The sequence below is a fragment of the Eptatretus burgeri genome, chromosome 9 (assembly GCF_056783735.1).
Source record: "Eptatretus burgeri isolate ZD-2024b chromosome 9, Ebu_testis_v1, whole genome shotgun sequence".
In the NCBI taxonomy this organism is placed as follows: domain Eukaryota; kingdom Metazoa; phylum Chordata; class Myxini; order Myxiniformes; family Myxinidae; genus Eptatretus; species Eptatretus burgeri.
The window spans coordinates 46,891,920-46,909,512 of NC_140969.1; the positions used below are offsets into that span (position 1 = coordinate 46,891,920).

The following is a 17,593-nucleotide window of genomic DNA, read 5'->3' on the forward strand; positions in this document are numbered from 1 at the left end:
GGAAACACGGAGTGCTGCTCTGCAAATACATCGTGCACTTGCTGTGGCTGCCTCAATGCACAACGAAGGCCCTGACGGCCACTCGGCGAGTCCCCTGCAACATGTGTTCAGTGATGCGGCTGGGGGCTTGTGCAGCCACCGTGACTACATCTAACATACACAGCTCTTTTGATGAATCAAACCTGATTGCACGATCTGCTGCTACAAGAGGCAGAACTCGGCTGGGACTCTGGGTCACCTCTCTGATCCTTTTCATCACCTTCAACCCAGCAACGAGCCCAAGTTCTTGCCTGCCAAAATCTACCTTCCCCTCAGGTCAACGGGGTGTGCCTCGACTGTATTTTCTGAGCGTTCACTACCATTGTTAATTGGACTGGTGTAATGCATATCTATCTCCTCGAGGAACAGAGTATGGTGATCACAGGTGATATAATCATTTGGGGTTTTATAAATTTAATTTTTGGCTATACAATCAAATTGGTTGTTCGTGATGTTTTTCTCTTGCTCAAGAATATTTAAATGATGTCGTTTGATGTCCAAATATGGCCAAATGAGGCCAAGGAGGGAATACTGTTATGACAAATTAAGTGATGGCCCCATTGGCCCATATTTGTACATTTGACTTATTTAACTATTCAGTAATTGCATTAACCAGGTGTCTGGATTCAAACCCTTGTCCTGGCTGCTGCTTCAAATTATGTTTCCAAGCCTTTGTCTTCGTTTTACAGTTTCCAACAAGCCAGCCTGTGTCCTTGCCAGCCTTGCTTCTGTAGGCTGTTATGAATTCCAGTGGAGTGTCAACAATCTTGGAGAACTACAAAGGATTTGCTCCTGTTTATGAATATGTGCCAGCACTCTCTCGCTGTTTGAAGCGTGAGAAAGGAGCTGTTTACTGCTAATTCTCCCCGAGGGCCGCAGGGAGGGGGGAGAAAACCCACTTGCCAGTTGTTTCTTTCTTTGCTTGCTTTTCTCCACCTAGGAATAGGTTTTATATATGAAACTTTTGGAGTGTAACTTTTGGTGTGGTACAGGTTCTGACTGCTGTGGTTGGTCCCTGTGCCACCTCCACTTGCAAGTGCTGTGCAACTTCAATAAACCGTATATTCGAGAATCCTCAGTTGACTCTCCTCAATTCTTGGCCAGGATTGGTGAGGGTCTTCATCACAGGGGGATGGGTTAGTTTTAGTTAGACCGGCTCCATGGGGCAGGGATAAGTCCTCATGGGGAACGTGGAATGGATTTTAGTTCAGATTTAGGATGGAAAAGGAATTTCGAGGACACGGACAGACTTTGGATGTGTAGTGGGGACGTAGCTTAGCTACGAAGTGTTAAATGGAACGTGCTATAGTGTAAGGGATGACGAGGGAGCACGAGGTAGTTATGGGATTTAGTGAGAAGAATGGCAGTGATCAGCAATGTGTGAGAAGAGGAGTGAAATGGAAACATGTTGAATGAGTGAGGCCAGCGGGCCTGAGTGTATGGAGTGAATGTGGTATGCATGGTGCGATGAGTGATTGGGGGGAGGAGTGACTCCCACCCAAGGGACCCTGGGGTCAGAGTAATTTAGTTAGTGGGTTAGTCAAATTGACAAAATGGAGGTCGTTTTGCTGTTGGTGGGAACGTAGGCTCGAAACCCATTTGGAGGGGTGCAGGAGCCCTGTTGACGGGCTGGGAGCGTGGCTGCGAATGGTGAGTATCGCTTAGTGGGTACCCCGGGCACCGGGCTCGTCGGCCGCGGTAGGCCAAGGGTCCATGGGGGGCCGGGATAGTGTAGTGGGCACGGGTGGGCCCGCGGCACCAAATGCCACAGGGGCAGTGTACTGGGCACGGGCGACCCTCGGAAAGGGACCCGGGGCGCCAACACGCCACGTGGGCATCGAGAGGGAGTCGCCAGGGAGGGCACTCCCCAGTTTTTAGGGAGCTGGTAGGCTCGGAGGCAGTTGCAGGGCCCGGGGGTGCCATAGTTGGAGAATCGGCAGAGGGTAGTTCCTGCCAAGGGAGCCACGCGTCTCAGCCATGAAACCGTGCGAGGGCACGAGGGAAAATTCGAGAGCGAGGCCCAAAATTGTGATGACACCAACACAGGCGACGGGAATCTTGGTTGTTAGAACCAGCAGTTTAAGCGAGAGGCGCTTTTGGAAAGCCCCGGGGTAGTTTAAGGTTAATAACGTTAGGGTAGATAAGGAAGTGTACTCCTCCGCACCATTCATCCCTTCACACTCGTTGTGGGCCGCTGGACCCACTTTGGGTAAAAAGATCGCTGAAATCTGAGGAGGCCATTCAGAGCCTTCGTTGGGCCTCGACACAGGACACTAGCTCTCCTTTGCTCCCCTCCAGGAAGGGAACATAGGGGTTGGGAGTAGGCTAGGAGACAGAATAGGTTAGCCGGACAGAGAGGTTAGTGGGGGTTAAGGCCCAGTCACACCTTGACGTTTTAGCCAGCTTATGCCGATCTTTGGAAAATTTGTCTAAAACGCTGGTACACGTCGAATAAGTTATTGGTAAGTTTTGATAACATTGAGAGCACGCTGAAAAACACTGCCATACGTCGTTGTACGCTGGCTTTAAACGTTGTACTTTTCGGTTGTCCTCAAATTTTCCATGCTTGAAATTTTGAGACTTATGCCAGCATATGACTCGCACGTTCCGCATAACGCTGGCCATAAGCTGTCGGCACGTCACGCGATCGTTGACACACGTTACTTGTAAGTTACTCATATGTCGAAACACGTCGAGGTAATGTTTAGCGTACCCGAAACTTATTTCTAACCTATGAGTAACGTGTTGTGCTCACGTTGCGCGATCGGTGACACACAGACACACGTTACTTGTAAGGTGCTCATAAGTCAAAACACATCAAGGTAATGGTTAGCGTCAGTGTTCCAGACTCCCTGGTTTTTTTTTTCTTCCTTCCTTCGGTATGATGGTGATTTTGACACTTCGATTTCTAGTGGGGTTATAATATTGTTGCGGTTGTGGAAATTCGCAAACCACCATTCAGGTACCGTAGGTGAGATATCTCTGTAAGTACATGTGTAGTTAGCCCCAAACCCGTTGTTTAGAGGGAATAAATGTGATTCATTCGGGCTGCGACGCTTTGAGATAGTCGTTTTTTCTGTTCTATCTTTAATTTGAACCAACCACGTCTCAACCGCCATCACACAACAACCACCAACCACAACTCCGCTTCACAACAACAACAACGCCAACAGCCACGATCTTTACCTTCACAACTAGCTCCCGCAAACATCGCCATTCCAAACGGCACCATGGCCATAAACCACCACCATAAACCCTTCACCACCTTCACCTCTCTCCTTCTGCGGCCATTCCCGCACCATTTGTGAGCACCGAGCGTCAGGCTGTCCTGGGCTCGTACGGGACGAGCGCCGAGCCGCGAGTGCAAAATGCGGCCTTTCCGAGGAGAATTCGGATCAGGAAAGCTACACGCCCACTTCTGATCCGTCCAATCAGCAAGCGCGGGGCGGTTTGGCCCCGCCTCCAGGTGCGTCGGTGTAGAATCGAGATATGCAAATTCTAGGATCAGGGGAGATCCACGCCCCTTTTTCTCCGTCCAATGGGCGAGCGTGGCTCCACCCCCAAGCTCGTTCTGATCCAGAAATTTGCATATGGGTTCTCCTGCCGGCCTATAAAGCGCCGAGCGTGTGGCGAATCTGGGCAGAGTCAGTTTTGGAGAGCAGAGTGTGGCAGCGGCAGAGTGTGGCGGCGGCAGAGTCGGTTTGGGTCGAGTCGGTTTGGGCAGGGTCGGTTTGAGCGGAGTCGGCCTTGGAGGAGCGGGGAGTCGGCCTTGGAGGAGCGGGGAGTCGGCCTTGGAAGGGCGAAGAGTTTTGGGGCAGAGTCGGGTTGGAGCGCGGTGTGGAGTCGGGAGGCGAGGGCGTACAGGTGGTTTGCTGCAGTCGGCTGAGGAGAATTGGGGAAGAGACCGAAGAGCTCGGGTCCGAGGCAAGGAAGACGGCGGTCGGCGACGAGGTCGCGGTGGAATCGCTTGTCGCGGGACCCAAGCAAGCCAGCTATACTCTTTCCCCAGAGCATCAACAATTCCCCCCCTTTTTCCCCCGCGCTGAGATAGTGCGAAAAGGGGGCCCCGATCCCACCCCACTCCAAGCAGTGCCAACGAAACCCGCGAAGGAGCACGAAGCCGGCGCACCGCCACATTTTGCGGCTCATCACAAAGACACGGGTAGGATCCACCCGGTCTCGCGGACCTGACCGCTCTCTCAGGTCCCGTGCAAATATTGGCCCACAGGCCCTGTCTGCCCCCTTGTCTTTGAGGGTGGCCCTTTTCTTTTGCTTTTGAGTAAATGTGTTGTTGGCGCTGTCTGTAAAGTAAAACTGTGTAAGTGTTGCCGTGTGCACACGTAGTCGGTTGTAGATCTGCATTGTTGTGTTTCTTTTGTTGCAATTGCTTTATGTGCATTTTGCTTTAACTGTATACGTGTGCTTTCCGTGTGCCGCGGAATAAATGTGCATCATGTTGAACTGTTTTCCCGTTTCGCTTCGTCTTTTCTTTAATTGAATCTCCATCTTGCTTCACGTAAAGGGTTCGTAGTGGGCTTAATACGCCCGGTAATTAATCGGAACCGTCGAGGCAGACGATAACACCGCTCAGTTATCCCGATAGTACGGAACGGGTCGCTTAAGCGGCCCGTGTCCGGGGTCGACCTGCGGCGAGGTGCGATCGCCCGGTCTACCATCCACGTGGGTACTTAGGTAGGTCGAGTTTGGCGAACAACCCTATCCTACGCAGGTGGCTGATCGGCACGATTGTGGTGAGGTCGAAAGGCCCACCCGTGACTGGCTCCGGGCGATAGTTCCCGGAGGGTCACGACTGAATTGTCCGTCCGGTGGGCGACGTGCCGCGATTTGAGTTACGTGGCCGTTCGCACGCCGGCGGGCGCGAATTCGCAACAATATATATGTTAATATTTTCTCTTGTTATATCTTCTTTCTATTTCATTGGGAACAGTAACTTTGCTGGATTGATATTTGATAGTGATGTTGCTTATTGTTTTTCATGCTGTTTTTTGGTTTCTTGATTGGACTAATTTAATTTATATTATCGATTTGCTATTCTTTATTCGTTGACTCTGTATTGGAAAGTACATGCCCTTCTTTATATAGGTACCCCATCATAATAGGTGAAACAGGCCATTTGCACTGACTGCTTTTCCTGTCAACATGCAACTCTGTGAAGCTATATTTGTCGAAATTTTGAACTTTCTTATTAACCCTTTCACAGCTATTGGCTTCATATGATGTCTGACATTGCAAGCTGGTATTGACGTCATTTGATGTCACAGTATTGCGTGCTTAAATTTAAAATACTCCTCCACCACCCACGTTAATCTTGGTCAGTACCCATCTTATCACGATGGACAGTATTCAGTTCTCTGCCTCCAAACTCTTCGTGACCTTGGTGAACTACAATGGGCATCAAATGATGACATGATATTGCACACCAATTATTTCAAGTATTTTTGTCATGCACATACTCTGCCAATCCCCCCACTTCCACTTCCACCTCCTCCATCTTCATCATCTACGACCATGTTTCTCAGTGCTCATCTAGTCACAGAGGATAGACGTGCGTCTGCTTCTCTTGATCTCCCCATGTAGGCCAGGTGGTGAGGTGATGTGGTGACTAGGGTACTGTTGTCTATCAATTATATTCAGTTGTTACTGTAATACTCTGCTTAACGACTATAATTGCCCGAGATAAGAATGTTAGAGGGGATTGGGAACAAATAGATAGACTTTTATGCAAGAATATTTTAAAGGGGTGGTGCCCACAGAATGTAGCTTTTACTTGTTTAAAAAGTCTTTGGTTGTGTGGCCTGCGAAGTGCTAAGGAATTTGGGTTATGGCCCAAGATCAAAAATACTTGAGGTCCCCTGCTCAAACCATTACGTTACCGAGTCTGGTCTTCTTCTTTCGTATGCAGCAGAAGTCTGCAGGGTAACATCATTAGCCGAGGGCACAGCAGTGCCACCGATTAAACACCCTCTGCTGGTTAGGGCAGGAACTTGTAATTTGGCCATGGTATCAGCGATAGCTCAACTACTACTCTTTGCAAAGAACACCGTGGGATCATCAACGTCCACCAACTAATGCTGGCACATGGGATGCCCGTGTAACATCCATCTGAGGACCAAGTGTGGTGAATGAGTGAATTAAACACACAAAAACAATTAACTGCTCAGTGGCATTGTGGCTCGAGTGACCGCTCTGAGTTGTGGTGTTGCCGTGGTCAGTTCTGCTCGAACAGGCCCGCAGCACAGAGATAGCCAATTGATCTCCCAAGAGTGACTCAGAGATCCCTCAAATCTATGTTATTCTCTTGTCTAAGTGGAGCCAGGACCACACAGTCTTCCATAATGCATTTTGTTGCATGTGGGGCAGTCTGGCAGAGATTGCAGGTGGTGCCAGTGATGACATCGTCTGTTTGTAGTGTAAGAGCTGTGGGTGGTGTTTATAGCGGAGGTGTGTAAGGTGAACATGATCGGACCTGGAGAGTAGTTGGCCTGTGTCATGAATGGGTGGTTGTTGACTGCGCAGGATAGTTTGGCCTAGTTTGTTTATTGCATTTATGGTGATGTGGGTGTGGATGCATTTATTTTTATAGTTTCCGTTGTTCATTGGGGGGATGTTTTGGAGGATGTCACTGTAGTGTCTTTGTGGTGTCACTTTAATGTGTCTATGGGCCTGTGGGCGGTTGTACATGTAGTGGCAAGGGTAATTAGTGTTGGCACTTGCAGTTACAAGGAATCGTGTCCCTCTCGAGTCGAAGTGGCCTTTGATATTTAGCATTTTTAACCTCCACCATCGAAGATGGATGGAGGTTACTGTTTTCACCCATCTGTTTGTTTGTTTGTGAACAGTATGACGGAAAAACTCCTGGACGAATTTCGACGAAACTTGGTGGGGGGATTAGGTATGGTCCAAGGATCATGCCATTAGATTTTGGACTTGGTCCAAAAAAAAAAACCCAGAAAATTTTGCAACTTTTTTTCAAAAAAAATTCGATTATATTTGAAAAATATTTGATTTTTTTTTCATTTCTTCATGTTTAAGTGATTTCCAACCCCCCCCCCAAAACAAAATTTGTTAGAGAGAAATAAAAAAAATTTGCAACTTTTTGTTCAAAAAAATTGATTTTTTTTTTTTTGACATTTCTACATGCGCATTGATCTCGTTTAGTTTATTCAATCGTGGTTCAGTAGAGTCTGATCCGTTTTGACCTACAATGAATAGGATAGCAGGTTCACTTAAGTGACCCAGCAGTATTGGCGGCGGAGGTTTTGCACTCTACCGAGTGTTCCCCCTCCAGTTAACCTCTGCCATCGAAGATCGGAGGTTACTGCTTCCACCCCTTTCTGTTTGTTTGTTTGTTTGTTTGTTTGTGAACAGTACTACGGAAAAACTCCTCGACGGATTTCGACGAAACTTGGTGGGGGGGGGGGGTTAGGTATGGTCCAAGGATCATGCCATTAGATTTTGGACTTGGTCCCCCCCCAAAAAAAAATTGTTAGAGAAAAAAAAAATATTTTTTGCATTTATACATGTTTTAAGTGATTTCCAACCCCCCCCCAAAAAAAAAATTGTTAGAGAAAAAAAATTTTTGCAACTTTTTTTTCAACAAAATTTCAATTTCTTTTTGTTGCATTTCTACATGTTTTAAGTGATTTCCAACCCCCCCCCCCACCCCAAAAAAATGTTGGAGAAAAGAACTATAACTCTGTCAGCACTGTTGACATATTTAATGAATAAGATACAAGGTTTTTTTTATTTTTGTATACCTTGGTCGAGGCTCATATGAGAGCTAACACACAACTCACAGCAAGGAGGCATGAGACAAGAGGGGCGGGAGTGGAAGGGACAAAACAGTGGGGAACAGACACATTAGGTGAACTGTGGAAGGGAGAGGGATGGGGATGGGACGGGGAACATGGCGAAGAGAAGATGGACATTTCGGGGACTTTCAGGAAGGAAAGCAGGAGAAATGAAGGAAGTGGGCTTGGGTGGATTATCGGGGGTAGAAAAGATCGAGGATTTGGATGGGGGAAGATAAGAGGTGGTGGTGAACAATTGTTTTGAAAGCCTGGAGGGAAGAATGGGAAAGAATAGAGTGAGGAAGTTTATTCCAAAGGCGGGAAAAAAGAGGAATGAAAGAGTGAAGATGAGCAGTGATTCGTGATTTTGGTAGTTTTACCAGAAGGGGGTTGTTGGCGGACCTTGAGCGCCCTGTGGAAATGTGGTGGGGACAAATCGCAGAGAGAGCAGGGGGGGCAAGGCTGGAGAGGAGTCGGTAGAAGACAGAAAGACCACCGACCAACCTGCGGTGATTGAGTGAGAGGCCCAAAGACTCAGCTTCATTGCGGGAGATGCCGATGATCTTAAATGCCCTGGTTTCGACAGCGTGAAGCCGAGAAAGGTGGGAGGCAGGAGCACCAGCCCAGAGGGGAGAGCAGTACTCCATCAGGCTACGGACAAAAGCTTTGTAAGTGGTCAGGAGCTCAAGAGGGCCGAGGAAGGACTCGGCCCTCTTGACAGGTTCACTTGAGTGACCCAGCAGTATTGGCGGCGGAGGTTTTGCACTCTCCCGAGTGCTCCCCCTCTAGTTACCTCTGTGTTGGTGCTCAATGGGTGTTAATGTGCAGCCTGTGATGATGTGAAGGGCTTTGTTTTGTTTGGTCTGTAGTGTGTTTAGATTTGTGTTTGATAGGCTGGAGGCCCAAGATGAGCTGGTGTAGTTAATGACTAATCTAATGTACTGTTTGTATATTGGTGATGTTGTATCTTTGTGGTGTCTGAGGTCAGGGCCTGTGAGCGCCCTCAGTGTGTTCAGCCTGGGCGTGCAAGTTTTTTAAAATGTTTATCATGTGATCTGAGAATGACATGGATGTGTGAAAAGTGACACCGAGTATTTTTGGTTGGTGTGTGTGTGTGAGATATGGATGTTGTTCAGTGTGATGTGTGGTGCAGCGCTATGTCCCTTGGTGTCATTTGTTAAAAGAGGGGCTGTTGATTTTGAGGGTGCTACCTTCAGTCTGTTGATGGTGAGCTCGGTTTGTAGGGCGCTGAGGAAGGGTTGAAGTTGTGCTGTGATGGTGTTGATGTTGCTGTGAGTCGAGGTGGCTATTTCGTCTGCATATGAGGCTATTTGTATGTCCTCGGATGGTTGTGGAATGTCATGCATGAACAGATTAAAGAGTGGAGGGGAAAGGACCAAGCCTTGATGGACTCTGTTGGGAAAATATCGTGTGTGCGATAACTTACCGTTAAAAATTACGAATGACTGTTTGCATGATAGGTGGTTGGCCAGAAAGCATTTGGTGGTGTTGTGCATTTTTGTGTTGAGCATTTTGTTTGTGAGTAATAGTTTTGGAAGTGTGTCAAATGCTTTGTTGATGTCTACTGTGGTGAGAATAGTGCGTTTCTCTTGTTGAAGCTTTCAAAGGTGCTTTGTGTGGGGTTTGTGAGAAGAGTGGTGATGGAGTGGTTTGGTTTGTTGGGTGTGTGAGAGGGCTGTGAGGATTTGTGAGTGAGAGTATGAGGTGTTCTATAACTTTGCAGGGTGTACAAAGTAATGTGATAGGTCTGTAGGAGGCTGTTTTGTAATGATTTTGTTTTGTTTCCAAATTTGGGAAATTCTTGATTGTTCGGAGGAGAAGTTGCTTGTATGTATGAGGGCTGATATGCCATGTGGTCCAAGTAGTTTTAAATGTAAATTGGAGATGTTATCAGGGCTGGTATCCTGCGAGTTTTTGATGATTGTGAGTGAGTGAATGACGTGATGGTATTGTCGAGTTGGCAGCTTTGTTTGTGTCTTGTAATACTCCTTTCCCCTTTCCTGGGTCCGATATGACTTGTGTTTGCGTAGTGGTCAATGAGGATGTTCGCTTGTTGTTTATGTGATGGTTTATTGTCTTTGGTAGATATGGCTGCATGTTAGGGTGTTATTCCACTGTTGGAGTTTGTGATGCTGTTTATGGTTTTGTACAAGTGGTTGGTATTGGTTGAGTGGCCTCGTGTGTGGAGAAAGGAGTGCCAGTTTTGTGTTTTTTCATTCTTATTTTGTTGTTGATTTCTGTGTTTAGTGTTTGAATCCTTTCTACTATATCTGGTGCTTTGGGTGTTGGTGTGTTGTTTTAGGTTTTCTCATTGGTTGATGAGGTGTGCAATTTCTGGTATTTAGTTAGGGTTGTATTTTTTGATATTGCTCGTTGGAACGTAATTAGTCACTGCGGTTGTGATAATCATATTGAATTGTTTGACGGGGATGTCAATGTTGGTGATGTTGCGATTGTTGAATTGTTGGAACTCTTGTTCAGTGTCATGCACAAAGTCATCCCACTTCACTTTTTTAATTGGTCAATATTTTGTTTTTGTTGAATATTTTGTTTTGGTTTGCATTGAGGTCTAGAGCTGTGTTTATGGTAATGATGACAGGTAGGTGATCTGAAGGGAGTAGTTGCACTGTTCTCCACATGGTTGTGGTGCAAAGTGGTGGAGTGCAGAATGTTATATCTGGTGATGAGTAACTGTAACCAGCTGTGTGTGTGTGTGTGTGTGTGTGTGTGTGTGTGTGTGTGCGCGTGTGTGTGTGTGTGTGTGTGTGTGTGTGTGTGTGTGTGTGTGTGTGTGTGTGTGTGTGTGTGTGTGTGTGTGTGTGTGTGTGTGTGTGTGTGTGTGTGTTGGTCTGGAACAATATTTTGGCCTCTGTGTTTGGTTGGTGATGGGTGTATCAAGCTGTGTCTTTGGCATTGAAGTCCCCTCCGATGATGGTGTTTGGGAGGGAGAAAAAGGTTCTGGAGTTGTGATGAGCATTTGGTTGGTACAGCGGGGGATGTGTCTGGTGGTATATAAATGTTTATGGTATGGTACGAGTCTGGCAGGTTGTTGGCTCAATGATGACTCTGCCCGAGTAATACCAAAAACTTTGAAAATGGTATGCAACACTTCCTCGCTTGACACTCATCATTTAGAGGAAAGAGCATGGATAACCAGCATGGGTTGGCATCCCACAGGGAGGAATAAATTTCTCCTTCATTGCCCCACTGGCTGAGGAGAGAAAAAGGAAGTCACAAATACAGCATTCCCAGGATCAAAAGTGTCCCTGGAAGTTACATCACTTCCCAAGGTCAGTGAATGTCAATCTGGTCAAGTCCAGTCTTGCTAAAACTCGTCTGCATGTATGTATGTGATTTCTGTTGCAGCTCTTTCATGAACTATAAAAATAAATAAAGGTTTCACAATAAAAACAAAAACAAAAAATACCTTGTCTTTTTCAAGCAAAGCTTGCTGCTTGTTCCGCTCATGCTCAATTCTGCTTTCCTCATCACCATCCTGTACCTCTTCACCATCATGTTCCGCTGCATCTTCTTCATCTACATCTGTATTTGCCTCCGGGGACATTGAGTCGCTCATTTCTTCTTCTTCCAGTTCAACCAATGCTTTGTCCTGTTAGGAAGAACGCTACAATATAGATACGTTAAAAAAAAAAAAACATCGGGTAACAATAATTAAAGTAAACATCATTATTCATCACAATGATGTAATTAGAATTACAACAGCAGACAAAAAATGAATGTCTCATGTCAAAGTAAGATTCTATTCTTTTGCATGCAGCACATGGCTGTGGGTTTATATTGTTACGTTTGAGGGGGGGGGGGGGTATGCATTCAAAGGGTAATTAGGATGTTTAATTAGGTATGCCATGCTGTTCGAGTTTACCAGGATCTCGATGTAATAAGTAGTAATTCAGTGGTGATAAGTTGTCTAGTAAATGTTCATTTCTTCAAGGGGGGAGATGATAATTGTCACGTAATTAGATAGGGACACGGGATAGGGTAAGTGTGTCTGCGTAAACCCCTTTTGGTATTCTCTGAAGACTGGCCGTGACGTCACAGGACAGTAGAGCGGATGTCTCCGCCCCGTGATCACGATTGGCGGAAGGCGACGGCAGTGGGCCAATAAACGGCTCGATTGGAGGTGACGAGGGCAGAAGGATAAAAAGGTTCTGTTCGGGGTCGAAAAGGAAGAAGAAGAAGATTACAACCAGAACGCTCGTGTTTTTTTGGTGTGAAACCTGTGGCGGCAGAGAGCGTCCTGGTGGCTGTGCTGAGTCGACCGTGCTCTTGATCGTGCTCTTGATCGTGCCTGGGAGCCTTGCCGAGCCTCGTTCCTCGCTTTGGTTGGCTCTAGGGTTCTGCTGACTCGGAATACGGGGTCGGGCGGCGGGTGGACCTGCCTCCCTCTCCAGCTCGCGGCTTGGCGCGGGAGCTGGTTCCCTGGCGGCTGTGGGCGGACTTGGGCCAGGACCAGGAGGTCGACAGCACCGCGGTTTCTCCTGCCGCCCCCTGGCGAGAGCAAGGCCGGCTCGTCCGGCGCCGATCCAGGGACAGTTGCGTCCACACCACGGTCCAGCCTGACCACCAGAGATAGCTACGTTTTGTGTGTGTGTGTGTGTGTGTGTGTGTGTCTGCTTGGCGCCTTAGAAGGTTTGAGATCTCTTTATTCATTGGAATTGTCTGTGTTTTTCCCCACGCCCGATCCCACACCATCCCGTCGAATCGCCCCGGATCCCTCTTCTTGCCGAGTCTTGTTATTTCTGGTAATTATAAAAAAGGAATAAACATCATCAACTCAGTGAAAAGCGACCCGTGCCACCTTCCTCGTCCCGTTTGCGGTAGAGCGATTGGAACCGCCATGTTTGGGTTATAAACAAATAAATCGCCTACATCGTTTCGGCGCATTCTACGTTGGCGGGACTGTTAAAGTCCCGTGGACGTCACATTGGTGTCAGGGTGTTGGATGTTCGAACCCCTCTAAATTATATACCAGGATTAAAATCTCGCCACGAATTGGAATATAAAATGACTACAGAAAAGCGCGCGAGCGCGGGATAATTTTGGCGGGATTTTTCAAATTTAAATTAATTGGCGGCAAACGGGACTTCTGCACCATGGCGGATGTGCAGATGTTTGAGGAGGAAGGCCACGTGTCTGGCAGCGAGTCGGGGGAAGAGGGGAGAGACGGGGGTAGGGTTGGAACCTCCCCCATTCGAGAGCGTGGACCGTGCTTCATCGCCCGTAACGGAGCCGGCAGCGCCGGAAACCGGTGCGATGGCGATCTGGACAATGTTGGAACGTTTAATGAGTGCAGTTACAGCACGGGGGGCACGGATGGCAGAAATGACGGCACAAATGGAAAGTCAATTCGTGACACAGAGGGCAGACATGACGGCACAGAGGGCAGAGATGGCGGATCGATTGGGGGTAATGGGGGTACAGTTGGGTGCACGGATTGATTTAATGAGGGATGAATTGGGGGAAAAGATGGAGAAAATGAAAACTGAGATGCAGGAGTGTGTGGATGTTAAATTGGGAGAAATAAAAAGTAAATTCGAGGATAGATTGGAGGAAACAAAGGTAGAAATTACATTGGAGGGGGAAAATATACGGAAAAAATTGGTAGATAAAATTGATGCAACGAACATTCGGGTTGATAAACTGGATGAAAGCCTGGAACGTCATCGTGCCTGTGTGGATGCTCGTATGCAGCTGCAAGTTGAAGAGTGGGGAGAGCTGAGGAAGCAAGGGATGAATTTGGCGGAGGAGGTAAAAGGATTGGAGGCTCGTTTGGACGAACAAGATAAAATTATGAACCAAGATGAAGTCTTGGATAAAGGCCTGGTAGAGCCGTCTTTTGTAAGTAGAGTGTCCGGGTTGGTTGAGGAGCAGCTACAAACTCGCGACGGAGCCTTGGAGGAGGTTGTGCGGGCCCAGAAGATCCTGCGGGAAGAGGTGAATCGGTCCATTCAACGTTTGGAACAGGAGGCAAAATTGACCCATGAGACCCTCACCACAAAATCATCTTTGGCCACAGTGGGCTCCGAAATTGGATACGCAGCCACAAGGGTGTTTGATCCCTGGGCTGGATTCGGACAAGGGAGAAACTGAGAAGCGGGCCACCGTAAAAGTGATCCCCCTGGTAAATTTCGACGGGTCAGGGAGCGTTGAAGCTTTTCTGACGCAATTTGAGTGCATTACCCGACTAAACGGGTGGAATGAGCGGGAACGTACAGGGAATTTGGTGGCAACGTTGCGGGGACCAGCCACAGATGTGTTAAACGTGATCGCGGAGGGGATGTTGACCAGCTCCCGCATTTGCGAGGCGTTGAGCCGTCGGTTTGGGTTCGCGGCAAACTGTGATCTGGTGCGGGCCCAGCTCCAGCACCGCAGATTAAAGCCGGGTGAGACAATGCAGGAGCTGGCACAGGACATTTACCAATCAGTTAGGATCGCGTATCGGGACTTTACAGTGGAGGCATGGGACAGACTGGCACTAGAGAAATTTTTAGCTGCTCTTCCTGACCCTGAGGTCTGAGCGCTAGTGGAGTTACAGGTTCCACCCACCGTTCACCGAGCGGCCGAGTGCGCGGCCAGGCTGGCCTCGTGGAGTCGGCCGGGTCGGGTTCCAGAGAGGCGATCGGTGACGATCCGACAGGCGGAGATCCAGGATCAGGGAGGGGGGCTGGGAGAAATTGGCATTACCCAAATGCTTCAGGAAATTTGCCAGAAACTGTCGAGTTTGATAAAGGGTAATCCGGTAGTTAGTGCGCCAAAGCGGCGGGGTCCAGCCCAGCCAATAGAGCAATTTGATTATGGCCGAGGGGGTCCGGAACCGGAAGAGACATTTCACCGATACTCACGGGGGCCTTTTATGGGGAGTTGTTTCCGGTGCGGGCGAAGAGGACACATGCAACGATATTGCCGGTACCCGGCGATGGAGAGACCCTCCAATAGACTTTCAAGCCCGGAGAGGATGAATCCTCCTGCTGAACCGCCAGGTCTATCCGAGATGCCCTTTCATAGGTCGGGTCCGGAGATCACTGTCGGGGGTCCGGGAGACTAGATCGGGCTGAGCATATCGGGCCATGCACGGCTGGCGAGATTGTGGCGAAGTGCCATCCTTTGGTGGAAAAAAATGAATTGTGGGAAAATTGGCATGGGTTTGTAATACAAGTTCTGCTGGGTTTTAGAGTGACAATCGGGACAGTGGGTAATTGGTAACAAAGCGGGCACAAGTGGCTGTCCAATGGCTGGTGCGTGGATCGGGTGAGAAGTGCTGTGTGAGTTGCTTTAAGTTAAGAAGTGAAATGTATGGTGCACACATTTATTTTTTTATTGGGCATGGTGTGGTAACAGGGAAGGTCATGGTCGGTGAAGTGTTGGAAATGCAGGTGTCACATGTAAGGCCGATGGGGTGGGGGAGTCATGTGGGTTTTGTGGGTGGGGATGATGCGCTTGTCCACAGGGATTGCTGAAGCTCACGGTGAGCGTGAATTGCGACCCCCTTCAAGGAGATTCACCACCTGGTGGCTAATGGTGACAGTGTCTGGAGGCAACTGGGAGAGGGTCTGGTTGGGCGACCAAGGCGGGTCGGACCTTGGCGACCCAGGAAGGCCAGAGGAGCCAGTGAGACCCCTTCCAGAGTGTTGTACGGGATTAGAGCTGATGGCTACCAGGGGGGAGGGAATCAAAGGGAGCGGGGCGGAGAAACGTCCGGGTTGGACTAAAGCTTACCTGTGGGCATGGTTGCACCTGAGATGCCCCCATCATCTTGTGGTAACCCACCCCACGGCCACGAAGGGATCCAGCCTGCATGATTAAAATGAGGACCATGACCTAGAAATGTGATGATGACCATGGTGTGAGTGTTGTGAAGATGTGCGAGTCCCACCCGATCCCGCACAACTTGACAGGTGCAGCAAGGGCATGATGTCCGCATAATTTTGGGGCAAGAAAATTTGAAAATTGGCTCCCCAGGTAACGCTGGGTCTATTAGCATCCACTGGGGGAGGCGGTCAAGTGTAAATATCCTGTGAATAAGTGTTGTGTTTTTGTGGAACCTTTTGTTTCCCCTCCCCAGATCACTGGAAGAGTGTTGGGCAAGAGCGATGATCCAGAAGATGGAGTGCAACTTCGCTCAGTGCTCTCATGTGATAAAATAAAAAAAAAACAAAAAAAAAACGAATGATTGTTTAGGCGAGGATAAGGCCATAAGGGGGTAGTACATTGAGCAGGATAGGTAAGTTAGCTGCGACTCGCTGCCCATTGCCCCTCCTACTTTATTTCGTTAGGTTAATTAGGTGTGAGTCAGTAAGTGTTAAGGCTGGTACGGTAGCGCCTGTGCTATACCTTGCAGGAGCTGCGGTACCAGAGGAGGGGGCAGTGTTACGTTTGAGGGGGGGTATGCATTCAAAGGGTAATTAGGATGTTTAATTAGGTATGCCATGCTGTTCGAGTTTACCAGGATCTCGATGTAATAAGTAGCAATTCAGTGGTGATAAGTTGTCTAGTAAATGTCCATTTCTTCAAGGGGGAAATGATAATTGTCACGTAATTAGATAGGGACACGGGATAGGGTAAGTGTGTCTGCGTAAACCCCTTTTAGTATTCTCTGGAGGCTGGCCGTGACGTCACAGGACAGTGCTGCGGATGGCTCTTCCCCGTGATCACGATTGGCGGAAGGCGACGGCGGTGGGCCAATAAAACGGCTCGATTGGAAGTGACGAGGACGGGAGGATAAAAAGGTTCTGTTCGGGGTCGAAAAGGAAGAGGAAGAAGATCGGGACAAAAAGATCGTGTTTTTTTGGTGTGGAGGCTGTTGCGCGGGAAGCGTACTTGTTGTTGTGCTGATTCGATCGTGTTCTTCATCGTGTCTTGGAGCCTTGCTGAGCCTCGTGCCTCACCTTGGTTGGCTCTGGGGTTCTGCTGACTCGGAGTACAGGGTCGAACGGCGGGCGGACCTGCCTCCCTCTCCTGCTCGCAATTTGGCGCCAGAACTGGTTCCCTGGCGGCTGTGAGCGGACTTGGGCCAGGACCAGGAGGTCGACAGCACCACGGTTTCTCCTGCCCCCCTGACGAGAGCAAGGCCAGCTCGTCCGACGCCGATCCAGGGACAGTTGCGTCCACACCACGGTCCAGCCTGACCACCAGAAGTTGTTGTGTGTGTGTGTGTGTGTGTGTGTGTGTGTGTGTGTGTGTGTGTGTGTGTGTGTGTGTGTGTGTGTGTGTACTTGGCGCCTTAGAGGGTTTGAGATCTGTATATTCATTGGAATTGTCTGTGTTTTCCCCACGCCCGATCCCACACCATCCCGTCGAATCGCCCCGGATCCCTCTTCTTGCCGAGTCTTGTTATTTCTGGTTAATAATAAAAACAAATAAACATCATCAACTCAGTGAAAAGCGACTCGTGCCACCTTCCTCGTCCCGTTTGCGGTAGAGCGATTAGAACCGCCATGTTTGGGTTATAAATAAATAAACCGCCTCCATCGTTTCGGCTTATTCTACGTTGGCGGGACTGTTCAAGTCCCGTCGATGTCACTATATATATATATATATATATATATATATATATATATATATATATATATATATATATATATATATACATATATATATATATATATATATATATATATATATATATATATATATATATATATATATATATATATATATATATATATATATATATATCCAGTAAAACTTCCTCCAATATAGTT

General features: G+C 48.1%; 1 protein-coding gene across 1 annotated transcript in view; it reads right to left on the reverse strand.

The window, feature by feature from the left end:
* Window positions 1–17,593, reverse strand: part of RPAP3 (RNA polymerase II associated protein 3) — a 111,334-nt gene that overhangs the window by 69,074 nt on the left and 24,667 nt on the right. Inside the window, exon 3 of the mRNA XM_085895067.1 lies at window positions 11,299–11,481. Within this exon, the coding sequence (XP_085751193.1) occupies window positions 11,299–11,481 (183 nt within the window). The remainder of the gene's footprint in view (window positions 1–11,298; window positions 11,482–17,593) is intronic.